Source organism: Myotis daubentonii, chromosome 3 (genome assembly GCF_963259705.1).
Source record: "Myotis daubentonii chromosome 3, mMyoDau2.1, whole genome shotgun sequence".
NCBI classification, from domain to species: domain Eukaryota; kingdom Metazoa; phylum Chordata; class Mammalia; order Chiroptera; family Vespertilionidae; genus Myotis; species Myotis daubentonii.
The window spans coordinates 182,500,107-182,527,995 of record NC_081842.1 but is presented as its reverse complement, the minus strand read 5'-3'; the positions used below and the strand labels follow the sequence as shown (position 1 = coordinate 182,527,995).

Below are 27,889 nucleotides of genomic sequence, written 5' to 3'. Positions count from 1 at the left end.
CACGGGCCTTTACCCAGGCGGGGCCTCCGGATCCCCAGCTCAGCTCCGTCCCTAGGGCCTGTGAGCCCCCAGGGACCCGCCCCCGCGCGAGCGCGCACGCGCAGTCCCCACCTCTCCGCGCTCCGAGCCCTTGGCCCTCAGGTCGCCAGCCCAGGGCCCGGCCCCGCCCCCAGGCCCGGCCCGGCCCCGCCCCTCATGCCGGGTCCGCGCACGCGCGTCTCCCCTGCCCAGCCTACCCCTCGCCCCTGTCAGCCCCGCGGTCCCACGGCTCTAGGTCGCCCCCAGCCCCTTCCCTCCTCCCATCTTTTCTCTGTCCCACCCTCCGGAGCTTTGTGCCCCGGGAGCCGAGCCGCTTCCTCGCTCTACCACGCCGCGGGAGGAGGGAGCTGCCACCGACGAGCTGCAGCTCGCTGCCCCGGGCAGGGGCACAGGTAGGTGGCGGCCGCGGGCTGGGCCGCTCACGGAGCCCTGGGCCGCGAGTGGGGGCGGGGGCGAGGTGTGAGGGAGGGGCTGGTGGGGGAGGGGAAGGCCGGGGGGGGGGGGGATGCGGTTGGGGTGTGGCTCGGTGAAAGGTGTGAAGATGAGGATATAGGGGTGTGGAAGATGGGTTTAAGGGTGAGGTAGTGGTGCTGCGGTTGGGTATGGGGGCGTGTGAGAATCGGGGTTCGGGGCGGGGTGGGAGAAGGGAACCGGATTTTTTGGGGGTGGATTCGGGGAGGGGCATAGTGGGAATTTAGAGAAATGGGGATTTGCAGTGCTGGGAAAGGGGCTTTGAGGAGTGCAAGGAGGAAAGGATCTAGGTTGAAACAGGAGAAAGGGTGGGGTCCTGAGGGTAGGGAAGAAAGAAGTTGGGGCTGTGGATTGTGAAGTTGAGCCCAGTGAGGCCTGAAGGAAGGGGATTTTGAAGGTTGAAGACAGGACAAGAAAAGAGGTGGAGAGGTTTGGATCCTAGGAGAGGGAATCCCAGAGGGGGGAGGAAGGGAAGGATAGGTGGTAATGGACGGAATAGATGGTGCCTGGGGGTGAGAGTGGGTGGAATGACGTGGGGAGTAAGAGGGAGGCCGGTTGGTGGTGGTGGGATTGGGTCTGGGAACCCGGAGCCCAATTCAGAAGGGCCAGGGAAGGATTAGGGTTTTGCAGCGGTTCTCAACCTGTGGGTCGCGACCCCTCTGGGGGCCGAACGACCCTTTCACAGGGGTCGCCTAAGACCATTTTTATAATTACATATTGTTTTTGTGGTTAATCACTATGCTTTAATTGTGTTCAATTTGTAACAATGAAATTGGGGGTCACCACAACATGAGGAACTGTATTAAAGGGTCGCGGCATGAGGAAGGTTGAGAACCACTGGATTAGAAGGCCATAAGGTTTCAGAGGTGTGGGCAGAGGAGCTGAGAGTGGGTGAAGGAAAGAGGGTTTGGGATTTTTCCTGGAGAAACTGGATTTTGTGTGAAAAGCTCTAAAGTTAGCGGGTAGGAAAACTAAACTTTAAGTCTCCAGATGTGGGAGAGGTTGGTGTGTGCCTGGAGGACACTAGGGAGCAGGGTATGGTGCTGTCCTCGGGAGCTTGGGAGAGGAAAGGGTGTGGGCGAGAAGGCAGGTAGGAAAATGCAAGTTACAGGGGAAAAGAAGAGTGAGAGGAACTGAACATTGAATAATGGTGGCTGCCCAGAACAGTGAAGGTAAGATTGTTAGTTGCTTATTCATGGCTTGGAACTAGTTTCTGTTCAGGTTTTTATGTTGGAAATTTTCTCAAGAAATCTGCATTTTCAAATTAACCAAGGGTGTCTGCAGCCTGGGGATGAAAGCCGTGAGTTGACACATGTTTTCCTGGTGTGTGGATGTGGGTCATTTCTGCCCTGGCAGAGGGAAGAAGGGAGGCCTCAGTGTAGCTCTCTGTCCTGGCTCTGTTCCCACCAACTCTTTCCTCAAATGTCCACTGTTTTTGTGTGTGTGTGTGTGTGTGTGTGTGTGTGTGTGTGTGTGTGTTTAAGTCTCCTCCCTGTCCCTCCATCCTCCCAGCTTGAGCCAGTGAATACCAGAGGAATCAAACAGGTGGGTGAGATTAATTTTTAACATACTGTTTTATCCTTATGTCATATTTTTATTCTTGAGAGACTGCATCATGCAGCGGAAAGAGCTTGAATTTTGGAGTATTACAGCCTTGAGGTGTAACGCTGGCTTTGTCACCTATTAGTTATGTATTTTAAGTAAGTTACGTTACTTCTCTGGGCCTCTTCATCTGTTAAATGGCGGCAGTCTTGACCTCATAAGATTGTTGAAGATTCCATGAGATCATTTAATATAGTACCTAGCGTAGTGCTTGACAACTGGCAGATGCATGAATGGTAGCTGTCATACCTACTATCATTATCATCATAGTCTTTCCTAGGATTTATTATGATGGGGGTTGTTAACTTACTTTACCTACTAAAGTTAGGTGTTTTCTTCTCTTTCTCTTCAAATTAGATATCCATAGACTCAGATCATAATCCTGTTGCCTCCTACCCCCCCAACTCTCCAACCCCCCCACTTGACATGAGAAGAAGGCATTTCCTTATTCTCATGCTTCCTGCTTGGTAAACTGGCTTCAGGTTCTAAAAAAACTATCATGTTTAGTTATCAGTTCTTTTATTTTGCCTCTGATTCAAAGAGGCTGCAGAGAACTGAGTTATTAATGTAGCAAGGTTATATTTTACTCATTGGATGAAATGACATGTGGCGTGGTATTGGTTCATTTATGGTGGCCAAATGCTAGAACATGCACTGTTGTGATATTTTTCTACAATGTTGTATGTGTTACAAAAACGCCTCTCTGTAGGAGGCTGGGAAATTAATAGACTGGCCCTGTTACTCTGTTGATCTAATATAAAAGATAGCTAATGCAGATCTACACTGGACATTGTTATCCTTACAGATACTGATTATTTTAATTTTCCAGTTTCTATGGGTTTTGCCATGGTATGTCCCCTGAGGAGACCCATTCATAATAGACCACCCTGTACATCAGCCAGGTGGAAAAAAGAAACAAGTACAGAAGCTTTGTGTGGAGTTCTCTTGCCTTCATGGTTTATTATCTTGAAAGGTTTAAATACAAAAGGTTGTAATTTTTAGATCATTTTATAGTGCCTCACAGATTCTCAGGAAGCTCCTTATTGGGAGAATGCAAGATGCAGAGATTCAGTAGTAGAAATCAAAGCTCAGCAGGATACCCTGAACCAAGATGAGTTCCTCAAGTGCCATAATTGAAGAATAGAGAGGCCTTGGGGTTTTGGGACAGATGATACGGGTTTACTCTTTAGGAAATTTTGGATTTCTTTTCATTATTTAGGAAGACAGCTAGCATTTGATGAGTATTTTAAGGGTAAAATATAGCCATAACTATGCCCTTTTTTTGAAAATGATCTCTGGAAGCAGAAGCTGCCAGGATTTGGGGCAGCCTGGGTGAACATCCTTACTCCTGTCCCAAGCTTGCGTGCCCCCTGCTGGATAGAATCAAGACTTTTCTGATTTTCACACAAACTACTCCATTCCCGCATTTGTCCATTCTACTCCAAAGTTTGTGGAAGGCACTATTGGGGGTGAAGATTATGGGTAGTACAGTTGGGCAGACTCTGTTTCTTTGTCAAAGAGCTTACAGTGTGCTGAGCCATTGTAATATATTATCTTCCATTGAATTTGCCTTTCTATTAAAATCAAATCATTTCTTTTTAGGACTGTACCTGCTGTCTACTTTCTGATCTTCAGGTAGAGTAGGACTCTGAATGTCCAATCATAGAGATAAAGACCAAAGGGTCTGCTTTATCTCCTCATCAAGATTAAAGTCTGTGAGGTTGAAGGAGCCAGATGTTTACTTCTACTGGAAGAAGACCTTAGAATAAGTGAGGCATCTCCTTAGTAGCAAGCTGAACACCAGCAAGACTATGAGTTATAAGAGCCTGCACTGTTATAGGAGGCTTTTGTTTTTTTCTGGTTTGTAGATCCTCCCCCCGCCCCCGCCCTCATAGTACCAGTAGCAATATACTCCCATCATTTGCTTTGCTTCTACCACCTGCAGAAGGGTCTGGCAAGTGGGGGAGGAGCTGCAGCTGTTGCCTGGAAGAGGAGCTGGCTCCTAGCAACAGTATCAGCAGGCCCTGAAGCTCAGAGCACTAAGCCTGTCCCTTTGAGGTCTCACTCTTCATCTCAGCAAATATCTGTTGAGGGCTTACTCAGCACCAGGCGCTACGTTGGGCCTGGGAATGAGAAACAAATCAAATAAGTGACTTGCCTTCAAAGAGCTCACAACTCTGGGAACATTGGTAAGGGAGGAGACAGAGTACATGGTGCTAAGTGTTATGTAGAAGCAGCCATTGGTGCTTTGGGAAAAACCAGACAGGCACTGGTACAGGGGTTAGGGAAGGTTTCCCAGGAGAGGGATGGTGGTGGTGATGAGTAGGAATTAGCTAAGTCAGGGAAGCAGAGAAGGGTATTCCAGCCAAAGGGAGCCAAATGGACAAAGGCCAGTGGGAAAAGAGCCCAGCCAGTTTACCTGGTGGGTGGTATTGCCTAGTCAGAGTAGAGCAAAAGGAAAAGAGTGAGGCTCTTAGCCTAAGCAAGGCCCTCTTTTCTGATGCATTTTACGCACATAATTATCCTTGGGAGAAACATGGATTGTACTGATGCCCACAAACAGGATCAACTGTTTGATCTTCAGAGAGTCAGCATTTTTGATCACTGACTTGTTTGCTGACACTTTTAAGTGTCATCATAGCTACATCCTAGCCCTGCATCGATGCAGAAAAAGCTGGGTGGGTTCACTTTAAAAGTCAATGAAAGTCTTTCAGAGATAATAGCAGCTTTTTCAATTTCGTGTACTAGTTGTTGTAGAAATGATAATCAAATACTTTCCTTTAACATAGCAATTTCTTGTGTTTTTGGAAATCTCACAGTTCCTCAGGAAAACAAGTATTTATTCCAGTTAGTGCTTCCATACAAAATATAACCATGTGATCACATCAATACCCAACTGTTTTTAATATTTCATCTTACCTCAAAAGTGCCCTAAAAGTATCCTTTTTTTTTAAAATATATTTTATTGATTTTTTACAGAGAGGAAGGGAGAAAGATAGAGAGCTAGAAACATCGATGAGAGAGAAACATCGACCAGCTGCCTCCTGCACACTCCCCACTGGGGATGTGCCCGCAACCCAGGTACATGCCCTTGACCGGAATCCAACCCAGGACCCCTCAGTCCGCAGGCCAACGCTCTATCCACTGAGCCAAACCGGTTTCGGCAAAGTATCTTAATAAAAGTGATGCTTCCAAGGGTTAGAATAGCTTTTATTTAGCTCTTGTGACGGAGGTCTTCATTTGTAAATCCAATACAAACCCTATTGCTTGTGGTCTATGTAAGGTTTAGCAAATGAGTAAACTGCAGTTCTGCAAATACCTGCTTAGGGCCTGTGACATGCCAGAGCACTTTGTTAGGAAGTCTGGCTGAATTAAACATGGTCCCTCCTCTCAAGGAGCTCAAACCAGCTGAACACAGACCCAGAAACAAATCAGTAGCAGAGCAGTGAGCCAAGTACAACAAAGAAGTGTGAGGAAGGTACCATGGTAGCAAGGGAATTTTTCATTTCTAGTCTTCGTTATATATATATATATATATATATATATATATATATATATATATATATATATATAGTTTAAAAAAATAGAAATAATAAATTCCAAATGTACTATTTGTAACTTGCAAATCAATAAAAATTTTATAATTGTAATGGCTGCATAACATTCCATGGTATGGATGTATCATAATTTATTTAATAACACTCCTGTTTTTGGACATTTAGGTTGTTTCCCATTGTTTTGCTAATATCAACTGCTGCCATGACTTACTTTGTCGATGATTCTTTGCCACTTCTGCGTTAAACTTCCTGAGGATAAATTTTAAAAATGACATACTGGTATGAACTGGATTCTGAAAGATAAAGATCACCAGATAGTCAAGAAAAGGGAGAGGGTAGGAAAGGGCATTCCAGGTAGAGGCAATAGAAGCAATCTCCAGTGCCAAAGTTCATAGGCAACTGGTAAGCTTCATTTTCCCAAACCAGCCACAGGGCCTGCCTGGTAGGCTCATAAAACTCTGGGCACAGCAAGATGAAGTTACATGTTACAAATGGCATTTTAATTGGATTTGCTTTCCTTGTGCCTTGCTTTTGCAGTTGCAAGCAAGGCAATGTCTTACTACCTCAACTCAGAAAACCACCTGGACCCAGGGCCCATCTATGTGCGAGAGAATGGGCAGCTGCACATGGTCAATCTGGCATTGGATGGCGTCAGGAGTAGCCTGCAGAAGCCAAGGCCTTTCAGACTGTTTCCCAAAGGCTTTTCTGTGGAGCTTTGCATGAACAGGGAAGATGATACTGCACAGAAAGAGAAGACCGATCATTTCATCTTCACATACACTCGGGAGGGGAACCTTCGGTACTCGGCCAAATCCCTCTTCAGCTTGGTCCTGGGCTTCATCTCCGACAATGTTGATCACATTGATTCCCTTATTGGCTTTCCTGAGCAGATTGCTGAAAAGCTGTTCTCTGCTGCTGAAGCCAGACAGAAATTCACAGAGCCTGGTGCAGGGCTAAGAGCTTTACAGAAATTCACAGAGGCCTATGGAAGTCTGGTGCTTTGCTCCCTGTGTTTGAGAAACAGGTGGGTATTCTGATTTGGATATTGAATGTTTTATTGGGTGTGTTAATTGTGTCAAGCTCTGAGGCTTTAGTAGGCTTGGAGGCTTCCCCCATCAAATAAAACTTTAGTTTGGAACTTCCAGACAAAGAGATGCACCATTTTGAGAAAAATCACTGTCTGTCTTCCACCCTCACTCTCACAGACAACGCTTAGCTTTATTTTGAAAACACTTTACAAGGATTAGTTGATTGCCACAGCTCCACTAGGTAGACAATACTTTTCTATCAACTTTTCTCGTAAGAGAAAATCTCAAAGACAAGATGTGATCTGTTTCTTGGTATGCTTTGGGGATGTGAACATTAGCAAGCAAAGTTCTCCGCCCTGTTCCAGTTTTCAGACTACTAGGTCTTGAGCATTAGATGAAAAGAAACTTGAAAAGAATGACTGATTAAAATTTCAAGTATCCTAAAATTTGAAAATTTTCAAATAAGGTCCAAACACTAACACAAAGGGCTATCTTTTCCTAACAAAGCAGATATATTTTCTTGTAACTTGCCTTTGCTCATATACTTCTTTTTACTTACAATTTTTATTCTACCATCATGTAAAATGACTTTCAAAGCATCTACGAATTTTTTAAAAACTTGAAAAAAATGTACACAGAAAAGAATTTAAAACAAACACAAAAAAGTAGAAAGGCAAACATAAGCCTTCCTCTCATCTCCTCTTTCCTCTTTCCAGAGGCCCCTACTATTATCAATTTCTTTTATATCATTCTAGAGATATTCTGTACATATACATGCATATACAGTTCCCTTTGTCATACAAATGGCAACACATTGCTTACATTGTGTGTACCTTGCTTCACATATTTTGAAAATTATTTACCATCAATACTTACAGATTTTTAAAATAGCTGTATAGTATACCACTGTATGAACTTGTTTGTGATAATGTGAAAGGCAGCTGACTATTAAGATGCATAGTCAATATGATCATTAGGACCTTGGCTGGGTAGCTCAGTCGACTAGAGCATTATTCCGATACACCAAGTTGTGGATTTCATCCCCAGTCAGGGCACATACAAGAATCAACCAATGAACACATAAATAAGTGGAACAACAAATCGATCTCTCCCTCCCCCTCTCCCCCTCTCCCCCTCTCCCCCTCTCCCGCTCTCCCCCTCCCTTCCCCTTTCTCTCTTTCTCAAATCAATTTAAAAAAATATATGATAGTTAAAACAAGGCTAAACAGAAAGTATGTACTAAAAGAGAAAGTCATTCCAGAAAGCATAAGTTAAGCTCATATTGCTTGGGAAAATAAAGAAGCAATCTTTATTTAATCAGCTCATAGAATTAATATTTTTACCCCAGACCAAATATTGTATTTTAAAAAGAAAAGACATAGACAGATGCAGGAAAAAAACAGAACTGTGGACTCATGAGGTACAGACACCTTATGAAAGCTCTGTCTTTGTGCTGTGATCTCAGTCATGGCTGAGCCTGGGGCTGCTGCCAGTGGAAAGGAAAAAATTACCTTTTCTAAATGAAAAAGTCAGGCAGTATTTCATTGCAGCTCATACATTTGAAATACATTTTACTTCTTTATTTTTTATTCCAAGTTATTTGTTTATTGTAGAAAATTTTGAACAATGAAAAATAGAATTATGATGTATACCTCATTTTAAAATTATTTTATAAAGGCAATACATACTATTTGTGAAATACATAAAACTGTAATATTAAAAAATTATAGTCTCACCATTCTTGGTAATCACTTTCAAATATATATCTTTATACATTTGGGAATATAACCTAATCTACAACTAGTATTCTGGTTTTTTCCTCTACTTACTATTATGGCCTAAGTATTTGTCATGATAGTGAAAATGCTTTTTATCCATTTGTGATGTCTGCTTATTGTTCCAGTGGTCAGATTGGATGAGAATAGTACTTTTATTCATGTTTAATGAGAGCATAAATTAGTGTAATATTTCTGAAAAGCAGCTTAGCAATATGTATCAAGAGCCTTAAAAAACACCCATAACATTTGCTAGCCCATTAATTCCATTTACTAAGAATCTGTTCTAATTTCTAATATAATAATTGCATATAGGAACAAATGTTTTTACATAAGAGTATTCATTATAGTAGTAGATGTAATAGTGAAACCTGAAAATTGACTATTCAACAGTAGGAAATTAGTTAAGCAAATTATGGTAAATTCATATGATATATAACTGTTAAGATAATATTCAAAGAGCATTTAAAATTATCTGGTGAAATGCTCATTATATGCTAAATGAAAAAATGAGAATTGAAATATTTATAATCTCAGTTTTGTTTTTTAAAATAAGAATTTTTATATGTATTGCATATATAGAAAGATAAAAGAAACCCACTGAAATATAATCTAGATAGTGGGATTGAAACTGGGTTTTAATTTTCTTTCTTTCTTTATTTTCTTTATTGATTAAGGTATTACATATGTGTCCTTATTCCCCCATTGCCCTCCCACTTCCCCGCTCATGCCCTCACCCCTCCAATGTTTAATTTTCTTTATAATTTTTCATATTTTCTTAATTTTTTCTCCAAGGAGGATGTGCTATTTTTATAATCAGAAAAATATAAGAAACATTTTTTAGCAATCTTTTGGCTCAGATTTTAATTCCAGACTTTGCTGTCCTTTTCAGATATAAGAGTAAGATTTCCAACTGTGATAAAAAACTTCCCTTCTCCTTTTGAATTCCCCCACCCCAAAAATAGGAAGAGGACAAGAAATTTGGGTTTGCATTTGCAATCCAAGACTGAAGCGGCAGCAGCAAAGGTATTACCAGCACAAAAGGGTTCAGGCAAAGGGGAAGAGCTTGGGAAATAATTGAAAATAAGATAATTGGGTAGGTGCAGGGCTTGCTGTCTTGGGATTGAGTGACAAAGCTGCCTGCCAGAAGGAGAAGCTAGTGTCTTTGCAACTGGGTTCCAACCCTACAGAGCTGTCCTCCCTGTGTTGAAACCCCAGTGATTTTTAATCCCACTGGTGGTCACATGGAGGCAAGCATGTTTTCCTTAAAATATCACCCTGTGTAACTGAAGTAAATATTAGTAGCTACCATTTAATAAGGGCCTTAATAATCCTGGAAAGAAGTAATTATCAGCCCCATTTTCTAGCTGGAGAAGTTGAGGCTCAGAGAGGTTAAGTACCTTTCTCACAATCACAAAAGTAATTAGTTGTTAGAATCCATACTCAGGTACATCTGACGCTAAAATATGTCTGTGCTTGTTCTATTGCTTCTCCACTCACTGTTCTGAACTTTTTTTTTTCTTGTGTAAAAACACTTCCACTGATTATTTTATTCAGAGAAACAAACAAACAAAACACAGAGACAAAAACCCTGGTCATTTGCAGTATCTGTCAGCTTTCAATTTGGCTCTCCTGTCCAGAAGTGTTTCATGCAAAAATCCATCTTTCTGGGCCTTTTTAAGAATTTTACTGCCACCTTTGCTTATTTTAAGTTTCTGGTCTTGTGCCGGGGTCCAACCCCAGCAGGTCCAAGGGTCCCCAAAGGTGTGGATGGAGTCGGCGAAGAAGGAATGACACAGGGACTTCTCCAGCCAGGTTTGGTCGCCATGTTCTAGTCAGGTTCTCTTGCCAATTTCTGTAGTCAGGTTCAGTCCAGGATCCCTTGCCATGTTCTCCCGCTAGGCTCTGTCTCTAGGCTCTGAGGCCAGTCCCTCTCCAGGATCCTCCGGCATGCTTTCTCCAGCGAAGTTCTTCTGTCTCTAGAGAATGTTCTGTGTAGGTTCTGTGCCTAGGCTCTGTCTCTCTTGGTCCTGTCTTCCAAGCCCTGTGTCCTTAGTTCTGTGTTCTGAGTTCTGAGTGTTTCTGTCTTGTTACAACTGTATTTATACCAGTTGATTCAATCCTATCAATCTCTATTACAAAGGTTAGGGCATTTCTTTTCTCCATTCCAGGGAGAAAAGATTATGTAGTTTAAGCATGATTGTTCGTAGTTAAAGGGATTAATTACCCGCCTGGCACTTAGTTGAGGGGTTTTATTCCCTCCCTAACTTCAGGGGAAAATCCCTACCTGGGGATTCAACCTTTCTCGGAGAGGTGACTTTGGTTAAAACACAGCACCAAGAAGGTGAGCTAACATATTAAGAACCGTATGCCATATATGCCAGGTCCCTTGAAACAGCAGGATGGACCGGCTCCCGGCAAATTCCCCCTTTTTTATTTTTTAAAAGCAAGCATTAAAAAGAAAAACCTCAAATGCTCTCTTATATCCATTTTAAGAGTAGGATTGGCGCTTTCTGCTATTACCTGAGTCCTGATCTATCACCCCAGGGAGAGCTTGCCAATCCTGCACTTTCCCGGGGTGGAAAGGCTGCATTGGGGTTAAGGATAAGGCTCCTTGGGCCTACCTTCTCCCATGCCTCTACATTTACCTTTCCGGCACCTTTCCTTCCTCAGAAAAGCATGGACGTATTTCTTGTATAAAATGTTCCATCTGACTGGGAGTAACCTTAACTCCTCTGCTAGCAAGCACATGTGTTAAAAGATCAATACGGAGTCTTTTTTCTTTAGACTCAGTATGGCACATCTTCTTAATCTAAGTTCTGTACTATCCACCTTCTTACCCTACTTATCCTCTATAGGGGGGTCTGTAGCACCCTGGTGGAGTCCTATCCGTCCCGAGTGTGGGGTTCTCAATGGGGGGGGGGGGCCTTACCTAAGGGAATCCTGTTCCAGGGGTTCCCAAAGGTGTGGACGGATTCGGCGAAGACTATCCACCCTCTTCCTACGGTGGAGTCTGATCCGTCCCGAGTGTGGGGGTTCTCAATGGGGGAGGGGGGCTTACCTAGGGGAATCCTGTTCCAGGGGTTCCCAAAGGTGTGGACGGAGTCGGCGAAGACTATCCACCTTCTTCCTACGGTGGAGTCCGATCCGTCCCGAGTGCGGGGCGCTTACCTAGGGGTCCCTGTTCGGGCGCCAGATGCCGGGGTCCAACCCCAGCAGGTCCAAGGGTCCCCAAAGGTGTGGATGGAGTCGGCGAAGAAGGAATGACACAGGGACTTCTCCAGCCAGGTTTGGTCGCCATGTTCTAGTCAGGTTCTCTTGCCAATTTCTGTAGTCAGGTTCAGTCCAGGATCCCTTGCCATGTTCTCCCGCTAGGCTCTGTCTCTAGGCTCTGAGGCCAGTCCCTCTCCAGGATCCTCCGGCATGCTTTCTCCAGCGAAGTTCTTCTGTCTCTAGAGAATGTTCTGTGTAGGTTCTGTGCCTAGGCTCTGTCTCTCTTGGTCCTGTCTTCCAAGCCCTGTGTCCTTAGTTCTGTGTTCTGAGTTCTGAGTGTTTCTGTCTTGTTACAACTGTATTTATACCAGTTGATTCAATCCTATCAATCTCTATTACAAAGGTTAGGGCATTTCTTTTCTCCATTCCAGGGAGAAAAGATTATGTAGTTTAAGCATGATTGTTCGTAGTTAAAGGGATTAATTACCCGCCTGGCACTTAGTTGAGGGGTTTTATTCCCTCCCTAACTTCAGGGGAAAATCCCTACCTGGGGATTCAACCTTTCTCGGAGAGGTGACTTTGGTTAAAACACAGCACCAAGAAGGTGAGCTAACATATTAAGAACCGTATGCCATATATGCCAGGTCCCTTGAAACAGCAGGATGGACCGGCTCCCGGCAGTCTTGGAAGCTCTGAAATTTCTTTACATAATTGATTTCACACTGTTTAACATTTCCTTTGTCTTCCTCTGGGATGTCATCTTTTTTCTTAGTTTCTCTTTCAGCACAGGATCTAATCTTTATCATTTCTTCTCCTGCGGTTTTACTTTTTGCTTCTGTATTGCCTGCTTCATTGCATCTGATAAAGCAGCTATTTGAGGCCAATAAAGCCATTTTCCCATCTTGAAAGACTGGTTCCCATTGTTCTCTTGGTCCAATAGCATCTGAACGCCCAACAAGAAGTCCATCTGAATTTATACCAAGGTATTTTCCATAGCCAGATTTTAGGGCACTTCCGGAATCAGTCAGTTTGACAGCTATAAACTGCTCCGGGGACTAGGGTCTTCATCCACTTCTTTATGTGGAATTCCCAGTGTAAAAAGTCCATTGTATGTAGGTTCCCTTATCCATTTCAGTAGCTATGGTTCCTGAAATTTCACCAAAGTTTGTTACTGTCCACCAGATCCCAACAATATCAAGTTGGGTTTCTTCATCATCTCTTTTTCTCTTCTTCTCTTTGCTCTTTTTCTTCTTACTCTTGGCCTTGGTTCCCTTCAGCACAAGTTTGGTGGACTTGACGTAGGATTATTTGGCCATGGTTCTGGTGACGCTTCTCTTTTTCACGCATCTTAACCATACTCAGTCTTTCCATGATCATGGTGTAGTTCTCTATTTATTCAAGCCCTCATTTATATCTTTCAAAAACTTTATATATTTTTTCTTCATAAAATCTTGTATTTTTGTTGTTCTTGTCAAGTGTTCCTAATCCTACCCCTCCTGCCCAATTCGCTCCAATGCCTACCAATACTAAGGGATAGAAAAAACTGATTGAACTATGCCCAGTAGCTTGCTAACTCTCCATGTTCCAAACTCTTCTGACTAATTTTTTTTCTTTTTTCAAATTTCTTTTTTTTTCTTTTCCGTTTTTTTATTTCAAGAGAAATTATTTTAAATGTAATAATGTTACATGCAGTAAATCTTAATATTTCAAGAAAAACGATCTTAAATATAATGTTATATGCAATAAATGCCAGTTATTCAAAAAATGATCTTACGTATATTACATGCAATAAACATTTCAAGAAAAAAAGAATTTTAAGTATAATATTACCAAAACTGTACTAACATAGTATGATATAATGAAAGTTGTAGGAAATATTAACAATTTGCAAATAACAGGATTACTTCTGTTATATTCTGGAATTTTCCCCCCCTCTGTCTCTATTTTTGTTCATTTGTTTATGTTGTTCATTATATTCCACAAATGAGTGAGATCATATGATATTTATCTTTCTCCGGCTGGCTTATTTCACTTAGCATGATGCTTTTAAAGTCTGTTTTGCCGGATATGAGTATTGCTACTCCATCTTTTTTTTCTTTTCCATTGTCATGGAACATTTTTTTCCATCCCTTCACTTTCATCCTATGTGTGTCTTTTGTTTTTTTTGTTTTTAAATATATTTTATTGATTTTTTTACAGAGAGGAAGGGAGAGAGATAGTTAGAAACATCGATGAGAGAGAAACATCGATCAGCTGCCTCCTGCACATCTCCTACTGGGGATATGCCCGCAACCCAGGTACATGCCCTTGACCGGAATCGAACCTGGGACCTTTCAGTCCACAGGCCGACGCTCTATCCACTGAGCCAAACCGGTTTCGGCAATGTGTGTCTTTTGTTTTGAGGTGGGTCTCTTGTAGACAGCATATAGTTGGGCCATGTTTTTGTATCCATTCAGCTATCCTACACCTTTTGATTAGAGCATTTAATCCATTTACAGTTAGGGTTATTATTGAGAGGTACTTATTTATAGTCATTTTAATTCTGTATGGCTAGGTTTTTCTCTCTCTTCTTTACAGCAATCCCTTTAGCATTTCTTGTAATGCTGGCTTGGTGGTGATAAACTCCTTTAGCCTTATTTTTGTCTGGGAAGCTCTTTATTTGACCATATTTTGAATGACAGCCTTGCTGGATTTGGTAATTTTGGTCTCAGATCCTTGCTTTCCATTACCTTGAGTACTTTATGCCATTCTCTTCTAGCCTGTAGAGTTTCTGATAAGAAATCAGGTGTCAGCCTTATGGGAACTCCTTTGTAGGTAACAGTTTTCTTTTCTCTTGCTGTCTTTAAGATTCTCTCTTTGTCTTTAATTTTTGGCATTTTAATTATGATGTGTCTGGGAATGGGTCTGTTTGGGTTCTTCTTGCTTGGGGTTCTCTGTGCCTCTGGAACTTGTGTGACTTTTCCCTTTACTAGGTTAGGGAAGTTTTCTACCATTATTTTTTCAAACACCTCTATTCCTTTCTCCCTTTCTGCCTCTTCTAGCACACCTACTATTCTAAATTGTTACGTTTCACATTGTCCCACAGCTCCCTTAAGCTGTCTCTGTTTTTTAATTGTTTTTTCTTTTTGGTTCTCTAATTGAGTGATATTTTCAACTCTGTCTGGTAATCCACCGATTTGATCCTCAGCTTCCCCTAATCTGCTGTGTATTCCTTCCAGTGTGTTCTTTGTCTTGTCATTCTTTATCTCAGACTGTTCTTTTTTCATAGTTACTGTATCTTTTTTCATACTGTTGAGCATTTTTAACATCTTTATTCTGAACTCTGTTTCAGATAAATTTCTTATCTCTGCTTAACTTATCTCTTCTTCTGGAGAATTCCCTAGTTCTTTTATTTGGGGGTTGTTTCTTTGTTTCCTAATTTTGGTTGTCTGTTTGGGTTTGTGACTATGTATTAGGTAGATCCTCTACACCTCTCAATCTCTAGTGCAGGACAGTGTTAAAGGCTGTTTCTGACTAATTGGATCAGGCAAAGATGCAAAGCTTCCAGAGACAGTCTCTGTCTACAGACTAATAGGATTCTGACTTGAATTGCCCCCAGGCAGTCATCCTCAGGTGTGGAGAGAGTTTTTTCAACAGGGTGGGCAGTTGCTTCTTCCTGGAGGCTAATTGTTAGTTTTAATCTCTTAAGTGGCCTCAGTGTGTGTCATCTGTCTTCCCCCCAGGCAAGGCAGATGTCTATGTGGGAAAGATGTCCTCCACTGTGTGAGGAAATGACTCAGCCTAGGAAACTTGGGGTGTCTGCCTTCTGAGCTCTATCCCCCAAGTCCCCAGTCCTGGGTTCTGCTCTCATAGCTCCAGTCCACTTCACCCTCCCTCTGCCAGAGCATAAGGTGGGTGGCTCCACAGGGAATTTTTGTGCATTGGTCCTTTACGAGGGTGCCTGAACTTTCAGCTGCCACTCCCTGGCAGACAGCACCTCACTGCTTTTCACAGCTAGATACTATGTGGGTACCCTCCTCAGTTTGGTGCTCTCTGCTGAGGAGCTCAGCTTTGATATTAGATCTCAGAGTTCTCAGTGGCTCCCCTCCACAGCTAAGATAGCTCTCCGGGACTTCAGTTGCCTTCTGTAGGTGCCTGGCCAGCCCATTCGCCCCTCCTACCAGTCTCTATGCGGTCTCCATCTTCGGTCTTTGGGTATCGGGGTTCTCTCCTGTGAGTTTTCCATTGATTATTTAGGAAGCCTTTCTGTATTTCAGTTGTAATTCCAGCTTGTTCCTGGGAGCATGTCTGTGCAGCATCCTCCTACTCTGCTGCCATTTTTAATCTCTCCTGACTAATTTCTGACCATAGCCGCACCCATAGGTCCTACTGTACCGCATCCTTCTCACGGGGCTGAAGGTGGCCCAACTCGCTCTTCTGAACTCTTGAAGTGGCAAATTGGAAGAGTAGTTTTGAGCAGGACCCTAGAACTTATGTTCTAGATCAGTGATTTTTCAACCAGTGTGCCGCAAGAATTTTTAAAATATGCACTCCTTGACTATTTAGTCAATAGCACTGACTTCTTTTTTCCTCCGATTGTCAAATAAAAAAATTACAATAGCCAACATAACAATAGCCTTCTAGTGTGAATACCCTGTCTTGAACCATAAATATGTAGGTCATATAATAGATTTGCATCTTATTGGTCACATTACATAATAAGATTGCTTCTGATTGGTTAATTCTTGGTACCAGAAATCCTTATATACAAATACAGGCACCTGATTTTTTAAAGTCACTTTGGAGCAAAAGGGTAAGTAATAACTATCCTATCTAATAAAGAGGGAATATGGTAATTGACCCTCATGCTGTCACAAAGATGGTGGTGCCCACAGCCAATAAGGAGGGAATATGCTAGTTGACTGCCCCGCCCTCAAAGATGGCAGCTCCCACAGCCAATAAGAAGGGAATATGCTGCAAACCGGTTTGGCTCAGTGGATAGAGCGTTGGCCTGCGGACTGAAGGGTCCCAGGTTCAATTCCGGTCAAGGGCATGTACCTTGGTTGCAGGCACATCCCCAGTGGGAGGTGTGAAGGAGGCAGCTGGTCGATGTTTCTCTCTCATCGATGTTTCTAACTATCCCACTCCCTTCCTCTCTGTAAAAAATCAATAAAATATATTTGAAAAAAAAAGAAAAAAAAGAAGGGAATATGCTAATTGACTGCTTCGCCCTCAAAGATGGCAGCGCCCAGAGCCAATAAGGAGGGAATATGCTAATTAACTGTCACACCCTCAAAGATGGCGGTGCCCACAGCCACAAGATGGCCGGCAGGGGAAGGCAGTTGTGGGTGATCAGGCTAGCAGGGGAGGGCAGTTAGGAGTGACCAGGCCAGCAGGGGAGGACAGTTGGGGGCAACCAGGCCGGCAGGGGAGCGATTAGGCGCCGATTGGGCTGGCAGGGGAGTGGTTAGGAGGTGATCAGGCTGGCAGGCAGGCAAGCAGTTGGGAGCCAACAGTCCTGGATTGTGAGAGGGATGTCCAAGGGGTCCCAGATTGGAGAGGGTGCAGGCTGGGCTGAGGGACACCTACTCCCAGTGCACGAATTTCATGTACCGGGCTTCTAGTTCTTATATTTTTGTAAATCAGTCAAAGTTATACCAATTTCTTGTTAGATGGGAAAAAAATATATTTTTTAGTGTGCCACAGAATGTTAGCAATTAGTTTATGAGTGCCAAGAGATAAAAAAGGTTGAAAATTGCTGTTCTAGATAAACTTATAGTAAGGTCTGTGGTTTTGCATGTTGATTTCTTAGCTTTGGTTTTTGTAATGTTTGTTAATCAGATTATACAATGTTAGTCCTCAGATAATGTGTTCCAGAATTACTAAAAATCTTTTGATTAATTGATCAAAGGATGTGTATTTTTCTTTCTCTGATTGCCAGTAGTCCCCCAAATTCCCATTTACCCACTTCAGCTCTGTAATCGTAAAATGGGAAACAGCAGCTTTATTTATAGTGCAGTTAAAATACGTGAGGAAATAAGGCTCATTTGTGTACCCAGCTGAGCTCGGTCATGAGGCATCCTAGAGGGGTATCAGTGCCCAGGTCATCTGTACATAGCAGTCATGCCAGTGACAGCTTCAGTACATTTTTTGTTGGAAGTAGAAAAGAGATCTAACTTCCCTCATACTGTCATTATTTCATCCTGTTTGTGGTAATTATGATCCTGCTGACAGAATAGAGATGTGAACACTTCTAAGTATAACCCCACTCGTCCTGGCATGCCATCCATCTCTCTGTGGAAACATCTAGACATCCATGAGGAAAATGGATCAGAAAGGCATGCTTTTGCCACAAGTTAGTTTCCCGGTTCTTTTAAGATCCTCTCCCTCTGTCACTCACACCTAATCCCTTTTCATGAAGGACTAGAAAGCGAGGTGGAGGCCGGAGCCTGGGATGTGGAGTGCCTTTTTGATCTCCTTTCCTCTTCAGGGGAGGCACCTCCCTGATACTTCCTGATAACAATCTGGCAAGGTACTCCAGTGTAATTAACTTGGCTGTTGAGCTCACAGGTTTGTCTTAATAACCATCTAGATTATAGTGAGTAGTCATGCTGCTCATACTTCTTGTAGTAAAGTTAGCTGAACAGAGGCACAGTGGAGTGGGCAGTTACTTAAACTCATGGAAAAGATAAAATGTGATCTGTCAAATATCTCTTTGGATGTGAAGATTAGAACCCAGTGTTCTTGGCCCTGTTCCAGTTTTTAAACCACTAAATATTGAGCATTAGATAAAAAACAACCTTAAAGGAATAATTTATTAAAAATTTTGAGTATCCTACAGTTTGGAAATTCTCCGATAAGGTCCCCAAACCACCAAAGTCTGTCTGTCGTCTAAAAAAGAAGATGTTTTCTCCTGACTGGTCTTTGCTCATATACTTTCATTTACTTAAAGTTTTTATTCCACTGTCATGTAAAAAGACTTTCAATGTATTTACTAATGAAAAAAATTCAACCAGTGCCCACATAGTAATCAGTGAAGTCTGGTTATTACATAGTACTTTTTCCTGATGGAATGTTGGTTGTGCGGCACAAAGCCACAAATAATAATTTTTTTATTTTGCCTTTTTTTGTTTGTTTTTTTTCTTGGTAATCTTTTTTTCTTTTTGTTCATCTTTTTGGTAATGTTTTTAAAGAAGGAAAAGAAAAACTGTTGATTCTTCTCCATACTCCACAGATATCTGGTGATTTCAGAAAAACTTGAGGAGATTAAGTCTTTCCGGGAGTTGACCTGCCTGGATCTTTCCTGTTGCAAGCTTGGAGATGAACATGAACTCCTAGAACATCTCACCAATGAGGCCCTATCTAGGTATTACCACCATTTGCAGATGAATTGTTTTATTATTTTTTAAAAAGGATCATCCAAGAGGATCATCTTCAAGAATACCGATTACCTCCCAAGTCTGTTTATTTGCTAAGTTTTTTCGTAAACTTTTTCAATTTCCATTTACTTGATAGGAGCAATATAGATTAGATAAATCTTATGAAAGTAAGTCAGTTATTTCATTTTTCTAAATAACCTTTAACATGTAGTACTTGAAGCTACCTGGGCTGAAAAATTATTTTTTTCCTTTATTTGTCTAGTCCTAGTTTTATCTAGCAAGAGATGAGAAATCATACAATTTTCCAAAGTCATCATTTTCTATTTTAACTACCAATGAACTATAAATTATTTAAAAAGTCAACTATTAAAGACAGCCAAATACATCTTTTTCAAGAACCATAATTTAAAGAAATCACCCAGTTCATACCATTCACAAATAATTAGATTGATCTCAGTCTGACCAGCACACAGGAGGCCGAATGGATTTCTTTGTGGTTTCATAAACACCCAGAGGGATAGCAGCGTTACAAACCTGGCTCTAACCCACTTGCTGGGGCCTTCCCAGGACAGACATCTACATACTGCTCTGTGCAAAGGTATTTTTGTGTGAGGTTAGTAGAAGTTCAGGTTTCCTGTTGTGCATGGACACTGAAGCACATTAATACACCAGTGTCAATTTAGCTGGATGGACTGGGTTATAGGTATACCTTAAAAACTCAATCTGAAAATCTGCATTTATAAAGCTAGTTAAACTTAGAGGATTGTTTGTTTTGCCAAAAGAATTCTCAAAGGAGTTCTTTAGCAGACTTTTCTGACATTTAGAGTATTTTTGGTTCCCACAGCATTTGTCAGGAATGCAGCTTTTGTGTTTAATAAGTGTATATTTATCTCCCTAATGAAGTCCATTTATCTCATTCCACCATATACCTCTAGTGCCTTCTGCCATCTGAGATTAATACTACATGACACTTTGATCCCTAAGTTAACCCTCACTTAGTAACTGAAATAGCACCAAAAGATCTTTAGCTTCGTTGAATGCATTGAGTATGAAATAGCAGGGGGTAGAGGATATTTAATATTTTTAAATGAACTTTTATGAAAGTGTGTTACATACCTAGACTTTCTCAAACTCTCTTAAATAATTTATTTATGGACTTTGTTTTCCTAGTGTAACTCAACTCCACTTGAAGGATAATTGTTTATCTGATGCCGGGGTACGGAAAATGACAGCACCAGTTCGAGTGATGAAAAGAGGCCTTGAAAATCTAACATTATTAGACTTATCTTGTAAGTTTTATTAGAAATTATAGATTACTAATGTTGAAAGATGGCCTTAGAAATCATCTAGTTCTTCCCTTCATTTTAGAAGTGATAAATTGAGGGGACTTTGCTAGGTGCCACAGCAAGTTAGTGATAGAGCAGGACTAAAGCCAGAGGCTCTTGACTTGTGGCTAAATACCTCTCCTGGCATGTTGGCACCTCTTTACAAGTAGGAAAAGCTCATATAGATTCATCCATGCCACTCACTGTGTACAGACAAGGCAGCCTTTCATCATATTCGTAGCATCTATTTGGTTTATCTTTACTTTCTTTGAGTTGCTGACTCATAATCTCTCATCTAGGTCCTTTTTTTTGTTGTTAATCCTCACCTGAGGATATTTTTTCCACTGGTTTTTAGAGTTAAAGGAAGGAAAGGAGGGAAAGAGAGAGAGAGAGAGAGAGAGAAACATTGACATGAGAGAGACACATCAATCGGTTGCCTCCCACATGTGCCCCTACCTGGGCTGGGGAGCTGCATTCAAGGTACTTGCCCTTGACCTTTCATTCTGCAGGCTGATGCTCTAACTACTGAGAAAAACCAGCCAGGGTAAAATTTTTTGTTGTTTTTTTTAAATCAGTATTTGCTTGATGAAAATCTGAATGAATCCACAATTGCAATAACTTACTCAGGGTTATCCAGATACTGACACCAGTGGTAGAAAGTTGATAGGGATCATTTACAATTTAACTGAGCATCCTTTGAATGTATGGCAGGATAGTATGGTGTCAGAAAAATAGAAGGAGCAGGGTTTGAGGTCAGAGGACACTCCTTGCTCTGCTACTCTTATTAGCGGCTGTGTGCCCTTAGACAAGTTATTTAACCTCTCTGAGCCTTGGTTTTGACTTCTGTAACATGAAGATAATAATGAATGTCCTGCCTTCCTCCCACGAAAGTGTATTCATTCAACAAATACTTTTTGAGCATCTACAATGTGCCAGGAATTGTGCTTATGCCCTTAAGAGCTCAGTGCTAAATATAGGACTCTGATGTGAGAAAGTAATATGTAAGAAAGGCTTTGGGAAAAAAAGCAAATTAGTAAGAGTAATAATAATCTCTGTGTCAAAGTGCCTTTGAAAGTCTTCTTAAAACAAATCTTTTTACTTTGGAAGTGAAACAGCCATGAACAAAGTCTGACGAACTATTTTAATGCATGTTTATGTATGTTGTTTCCATATGGTTGTAAATTAAACCCTTTGGGATAATTACCTGGTTCATTTTTTTTTCTGCTAAACCCCCATCTCCTAAAAAGTTAGAGCTATAAAGGATCTTAAGGATCATCTGGTGTGTGACTCCTTCATATTATAGATAGAATAAAGATAAGATTCCTATATTTTATTTATTCTGAAAAGTTTGTTCACTCAATATTTTATCATTGTGTGGCCTTTTTTCTGACCTTACTGTTGGCATTTTGGCAGTAAACTGTAACTGAATACTACCTGTTTTTGACATCTAGGTAACCCTGAGATCACAGATGCAGGAATTGGATACCTCTTTTCTTTTAGAAAACTAAACTGCTTAGATATCTCTGGGACAGGGCTCAAGGTAGGACTTTTACTCCCTTCTCTTATTTTTTCACACTCACAATTTGATATTTTGCTTCTGTTAATTGGAGTTTAGAAAAGGCTGGTATTTATTATGGTGCTTCTTTCCTACTGAAAACTAGTACTAATTGGCCAGATGTGTGGGCTTCCTGTTCTGTCTTTCCCTACTAGGACATCAAAGCTGTCAAACACAAGCTCCAGACCCACATAGGCCTTGTCCACTCTAAAGTGCCTCTGAAGGAATTTGATCACAGTAACTGCAAGACCGAGGGCTGGGCCGACCAGGTACTGTATATCCCCGCCCCCCCCCCCCCCCCCCCCGCCTTCCCCGCACACACAATTAATACGGCTTTTTATTTTAATTCTAAGTGTCTTATTCAACACTTTGAACAAACATTAATCCTTTGGTACTTCTTGGCTGAATTGTCATCTTTCTGTCAAATCAGAGATACTGATGGCTTGTAACTGACCCAGCTACTTAAGGAAAGGCATTAGATGCTAGTCCGTAAATCTCATGCTCTAGTCACTAGATTGTGCCTTATCCTTATTGGACCTAGGAGGAAATGTCATCTTACAAACATTCCGAAAATAAGTGAATTCTGCCCTGCTAATGAAAAAAGCAGTATGGCCCAGCTTCAGAAGGACAGATTCTCTTAGCAGTCTAGAAGGAGAGTAAGTCACACTAAGAACGATTCAAACCTGACTCCTCCTCTTGGGGCACATTTCTTACATCTCAGAGCCTTAGTGAGGAACGGTCTTTTTTGTCCTCCTCTCACTGACTGTTCCCGTTTTTATCTTCTTGGTTGAACTTTACTTTGACTCAGTCTTGTCTTCTTGATGGTCTCCCCCAACTTGGTCAAGTACAGGCTTAAGTAGGAAGTCAGAGGTAACCAAGTATACAGCACCAGTAGATGCCTGCCTGCCTGTGGTTGGTGCCTTTCTCCTTCAAACACTTTAAGCCAATGTTACTTGGTGTGGAGGCCCAGGGGGCTCCCAAACTGTTTTGTTCTAGATTCCTCCTTGGCTCAAACTATCACACATGATGGTGGACCTATCCCAACTGTCTGATTGTAGTATCACCTCCCTATAGGTCAGTGGTTCTCAACCTTCTGGCCCTTTAAATACAGTTCCTCATGTTGTGACCCAACCATAAAATTATTTCATTGCTACTTCATAACTGTAATGTTGCTACTGTTATGAATCGTAATGTAAATGAATCTGATATGCAGGATGGTCTTAGGCGACCCCTGTGAAAGGGTCGTTTGACCGCCAAAGGGGTCGCGACCCACAGGTTGAGATTCGCTGCTATAGGTCAACAGGGAAGGGGTTGCTGGTGAGTCTGTATTTCAGAAGCACTTTGAAGTTGGTCTAGAAAATGCATGCTGAAATAATTATCATAGTGCATTGCCAAACACAATTGTAGCACTGGATTAATCCTAGACTTGGCCAGTAGTGGACTTGGGGCAGGTAGGTGTGGGATGGTCATGTAAAGGCTTGAGATAGTTTGGTAGCAGGTTGTCATGGTGGAAAGAGCATAGGCTATGGAGTCAAAGATACCTGGATTTAGGGTCCTGGCTTGACAAGCCAGTAGCGATATGACAAGGCAACTTTGAGTCTCTGTTTCTTCATCTGTAAAATGCAGAAACCAGGATCTCTCTTGCAGAGCTTGGTAAGGGTGAAGTAAAATAAAGTAAAATACCTAGCAGCCTGGCCTGGAAGTAAGCAAATTGGACTCTGCGGCTTCATGCCATGCAACCTCAGCCTGGCCCCTGTGGCTTGGCTGCACAGCTTTGTCTGTCTCTTGTTGATCCCTTATTAAAACTGTTTCAGGCTGACTCTGGGCTGCTCCTGCTTCATTCTCAGCAGGTGACACGGAAAAAATGAGGCTATCTGACAGGAGTCCCCTTCCTTCCCTATCTCTGTCTTAAATTTTCTCCATTTCTTCAACCATATTCTACTTTCCTCCTGTCTAAGGGGAATAAGGATGCCACTTTTATTCCACTGATAAGCCTTTAGTTTTTCCTTTTTATCTTTCAGTTCCATTCCTTACAATCACCAGCTTCCTCTGTGATATTTTACTAATAATTATTTCCCTCTACTGCCCCACCACTGCATCTTCAGTCTCAACCTGTGTTGGCTGTTTTCTTTCTGTGTATAAGCATACTTGAGCTACTCTTACTCTAATATGTTCCTCATTCCCCAGCAGAACTGTGGATTGTTTTCTATTATCTCTCCCACCTCCTTTCTGTCTCCTCAGTTCTTAATCCTTTGTGATCTAGGTCTGGCCTCCATCTTCTACTGTTCTCTTAAAGGTAGCAGGTGAGCTCATTTTCACCTGCCTTAGCTTTTCTGCTTAGCTTTTTCTCTCATGACCTTTCTCCTAGCTCTCCCCTAACTTTGTCATTTCTGCCTCTAGCTCTTGCTGATACCTCTTCTCTTCTCGGATACCTCCACTCACTCTCCTGGTGATCATAACTGTCCCGTGGGGATGATTCCACCTTCTCTCACACACTTGACCCATTCCTACATTTCATCCATAAATCTCTACCTGGCACCTCAAATCCAGCTTGTCCAGAACCTGACTCATTTTCTTCTTCCCTGTCCCCAAACTCTTCTTATTGACCTGCTTATTTCTTAGTGAGAGTGCTGTTTTCCCAGTTGCCCACTGAGTCACCGGATTCAGCCCATCCATCTTGGCATTCTCTTAGATCTGTCCACATTTCCCATAATCAGGAAAATATCATAGAAGGGTTGACAACTGATATTTATTGAGTGCTTTTTGTGTGCCAGACCCTTCATGTATGTTATCTCATTTAACAGATGAAGAAATTGAGATCAGAAATTAAATCACTTGCCAAGGGCCCCCTGGCTAGTAAGTAGTAGTGCTAACTCTGGAATTGTATTCTTAAACTGTGTCATACTGCCTCTGTGTCCTGAAAATGTTTTTCTTTATGATCATTTCATTGCATACCAAGAAAAGTATTAAGTTTAGTTCTTGTTATTCATGGTATAGGTGAAATAATCATTTATTTATATAAAGTTTATACTTGGCCAGATTTCCAAAAGAATTTGTAGTAGCTTATAATAAAAATACATTTGTAATGGTTTTAAAAATGGCAGCTGATCATGAAGTGTCTTGAGAATATGGAAATGTGGGCATTTTACACACAAGAGTTTTGAGTTATACTGATGTATTTTAAGGCATGAGGGTGAGACTAGAAATGTGTGAATAGTAATGACTAAGGTTTCAAATTTTAGTATTTAGTTTAAGGATATGCAATTTATTTCTAGCTTGGAATAGAGATGAAAAGAGGGAGTGAGCATTGTGGATTTTTCCTGAGTCATGCAAATACACATATCTAACAGGTTTGTATTCTGACTGGCTCTTGCATTAAAACAGAAAATCCAGGCTTGACTTGATTCTTATTCTTATCACCAATCATCTGAAGTAAGATTACCGCAGGAGTTTGTGTTTATGGAAAGGGAATAAAGGGAAACAAGGAAGGTTTGAGATTAAAAGCTTGAGATTTTGTTCAGATTCAAATCTTTCCAAATGCATTTTAGATTGTTCTGCAGTGGGAGCGTGTGACTTCGGAAGCTGTGAAGCCACGAGATGCCTTGGAACCTCGAAAGGCAGCTCAGCACTTCTGTGAGAGATTCCCTTTTCTTTGGAATTCCCTTTTCGCCCTTAGGTTTTTTGCACCCTTAAAGCAGTTAACTTGTTTTCACACAATGGGAAAATTAATTGTGATAGTGCCAACTTAATTAGATCACCAAGACTTGTGCTCTCAAATAGTTTAGAGCAGCAGTCGCCAGTGGTGGTCCGCGGACCACTGGTGGTCCGTGAGGTCCAAAAGGTTGGCAACCGCTGGTTTAGAGTACACTTTGAACACCAGTACAAGGAAAATAGCTTATTAAATGTATGTATGTATTTATATCCCATCTTGTTCCAAAAATGATTTGCATAGAGGGATTACAGAGATTCAAAAGGAATTAAATGTAGCCAAAAGGTAGAAGCAACTCAAGTGTTCATCAATAGATTAATGGATAAACAAAATGTATTATTTACCTACAGTGGAATATTATAATAAGCCTTAAAAGAGAAGGAAATTTTAACACATGCTATAACATGAAGACATTATGGTAAGTGAAATAAGCCAATCAGAAAAAGACAAATATTGTGTGATTCTTTCTATATGAGGCTTTTAGAATAGTCAAGTTCATAGAGACAGAGTGGAAGAGTGGTTGTCAGGGACTGGAGAGGGGTATTAGGGAGTTACTGTTTAAATAGGTATGGAGTTTCAGTTTTGCAAAATGAAACAGTTCAGTGTTAGATGGTGGTCGTGGTAGCACAGCAATGTGAATGCACTTAATGCCACACACTGTAAACCTAAAAATGGTTAAAATGGTGAATTTATTTATGTATATTTCAACATAACTTTTAAAAATGAGGCTAAGTGATAATATCGAAGTGAAGGGAAAATAAAGGTAACAAAACAAGAAGCTAGGATATGCCAAAAAAGAAATACGTAATGTCATATCATTTGCTAGAGTTGTGCCATAAATTTGGCTCTTGGAAGACAGTCAAGTCCTGATTTTTAATAGTAATAGCTAATATTTTTTAGCTTTTACTCTGTGCCAAGCCTTGTGCTGAGCACTCTATGTACATTACTTCATTTATCTTTATATCACCCTTATGACATAGGTTTTATATCCCTACAAAGATGAGAAAACTGATCCTCAAGTCACTTGCCCAAGGTCTCTTATCCAGGAAGTGGCAGTGTACACGCCTTCAACCTGTGCTAGTGCATATACCACTGTTACTTTATAGGGCACTCAAAAGGGAATAAAATTAATGCAAACATCTCCTTGTTTGGACCTATGTTGTTTTCTTTGGATCATCTTTCTAGACCTAGGCAGGCATTAGCATGCCAGCGTAGTAAACTCATCACCCTTCCTTTTGTCACTCTTACAGATGGGAAGCGGGCTCAAACAGAAACCCCAGGGAAGTGTCCCCTAGCAGACACGCACATGAACTCTTCTGAGAAACTCCAGTTCTATAGAGAGAAAGCCCCAGACTGCCATGGGCCATTATTGAAACTCGAAGCTGTCTCAAGCCAGGAGTCAAAGAAGAGCAAGAAGAGAGGTTTTGAGGAGCCAGAAAAGGAACAGAGTAACTCTTCACAGTCTTCAAAGCAGAAATATGTGTGTCTTGCTGTGGAAGACTGGGACTTGTTAAACTCCTATTGATTGGCAGATAAAAGTTGACCTCCCCACCCGCCCCATCTCTAATGTATGAGGAAAGGGGCTGATGTTTTCCTCTTTGTTTGAATTTACCTTTGACATTAGCATAGCAAGCAGATATTTCTACTTTTGTGGTGGGGGAGGGGAATGCTATGGAAGTATGTAATAATTTCTAATGTATATTTTCAATACATAGTAATTTTTTCAAATAAACGTTTTTGCTCTCCTTAAGTTCTGCTTATGAAATATGGACTGGAGCCACAGGAAATAATACTGGTTTGGGATGAAAAGCCATCTAAAATAACAAGGCAGCTTAGCTTGATTTGTTGCCACCCCAATGTGGCCCAGCCAATAATATATATATACTAGGGGCCCGGTGCACAAAATTCGTGCACTGGGTGTGGGTTGGGGGGAGTGTCCCTCAGCCCAGCCTGCCCCCTCTCACATACTGGGAGCCCTCAGGCGTTGACCCCCATCACCCTCCAATCGCAGGATCGGCCCCTTGCCCAGGCCTGACGCCTCTGGCCCAGGCATCAGGCCTGGGCAGGGGACCCCCAGACCCCTCCGATTGCTGGCTCTGCCCCTTGCCCAGGCCTGATGCCTCAGCAAGAGGCGTAGACCCCCATCACCCTCCGATCGCTTGCTCCACCCCCCGCCCAAGCTTGACGCCTCTGACCCAGGCTTCAGGCCTGGGCAAGGGGACCATCATATCCCCCCAATCCCCGGCTCCGCCCCCCA

General features: G+C 41.7%; 1 protein-coding gene and 1 pseudogene across 6 annotated transcripts; one reads left to right on the top strand and one right to left on the bottom strand.

Moving 5' to 3' along the window:
• The first annotated feature begins 199 nt into the window (after positions 1-199).
• LRRC42 (leucine rich repeat containing 42) lies at positions 200-27,382 on the top strand. 6 transcript variants are annotated; one of them, XM_059689463.1, is made up of 9 exons: positions 200-431; positions 2,023-2,055; positions 6,207-6,693; positions 18,899-19,030; positions 20,214-20,332; positions 21,820-21,908; positions 22,079-22,192; positions 25,472-25,556; positions 26,883-27,382. In XM_059689463.1, exons 3-9 carry the CDS (start codon positions 6,221-6,223, stop codon positions 27,155-27,157), a joined length of 1,287 nt encoding a protein of 428 aa, XP_059545446.1. In that variant the 5' UTR covers positions 200-431; positions 2,023-2,055; positions 6,207-6,220; the 3' UTR covers positions 27,158-27,382. The 6 variants fall into 6 exon arrangements, with proteins under 6 accessions (XP_059545446.1, XP_059545444.1, XP_059545443.1 ...); XM_059689461.1 differs by having other exon boundaries at positions 1,995-2,055; XM_059689460.1 differs by lacking the exon at positions 2,023-2,055 and having other exon boundaries at positions 201-431.
• Positions 10,005-13,001, bottom strand: LOC132229491 (protein FRG1-like; annotated as a pseudogene).
• Positions 27,383-27,889: the final 507 nt, after the last annotated feature.

Coding starts and splice junctions, on each gene's coding strand:
- LRRC42 (XM_059689459.1), top strand. CDS start 1,658: ATGGTGGCTGCCCAGAACAGTGAAG. Junction 6,694..18,898: donor TCCCTGTGTTTGAGAAACAG/GTGGGTATTCTG, acceptor CATACTCCACAG/ATATCTGGTGATTTCAGAAA. Junction 25,557..26,882: donor AAAGGCAGCTCAGCACTTCT/GTGAGAGATTCC, acceptor TCACTCTTACAG/ATGGGAAGCGGGCTCAAACA.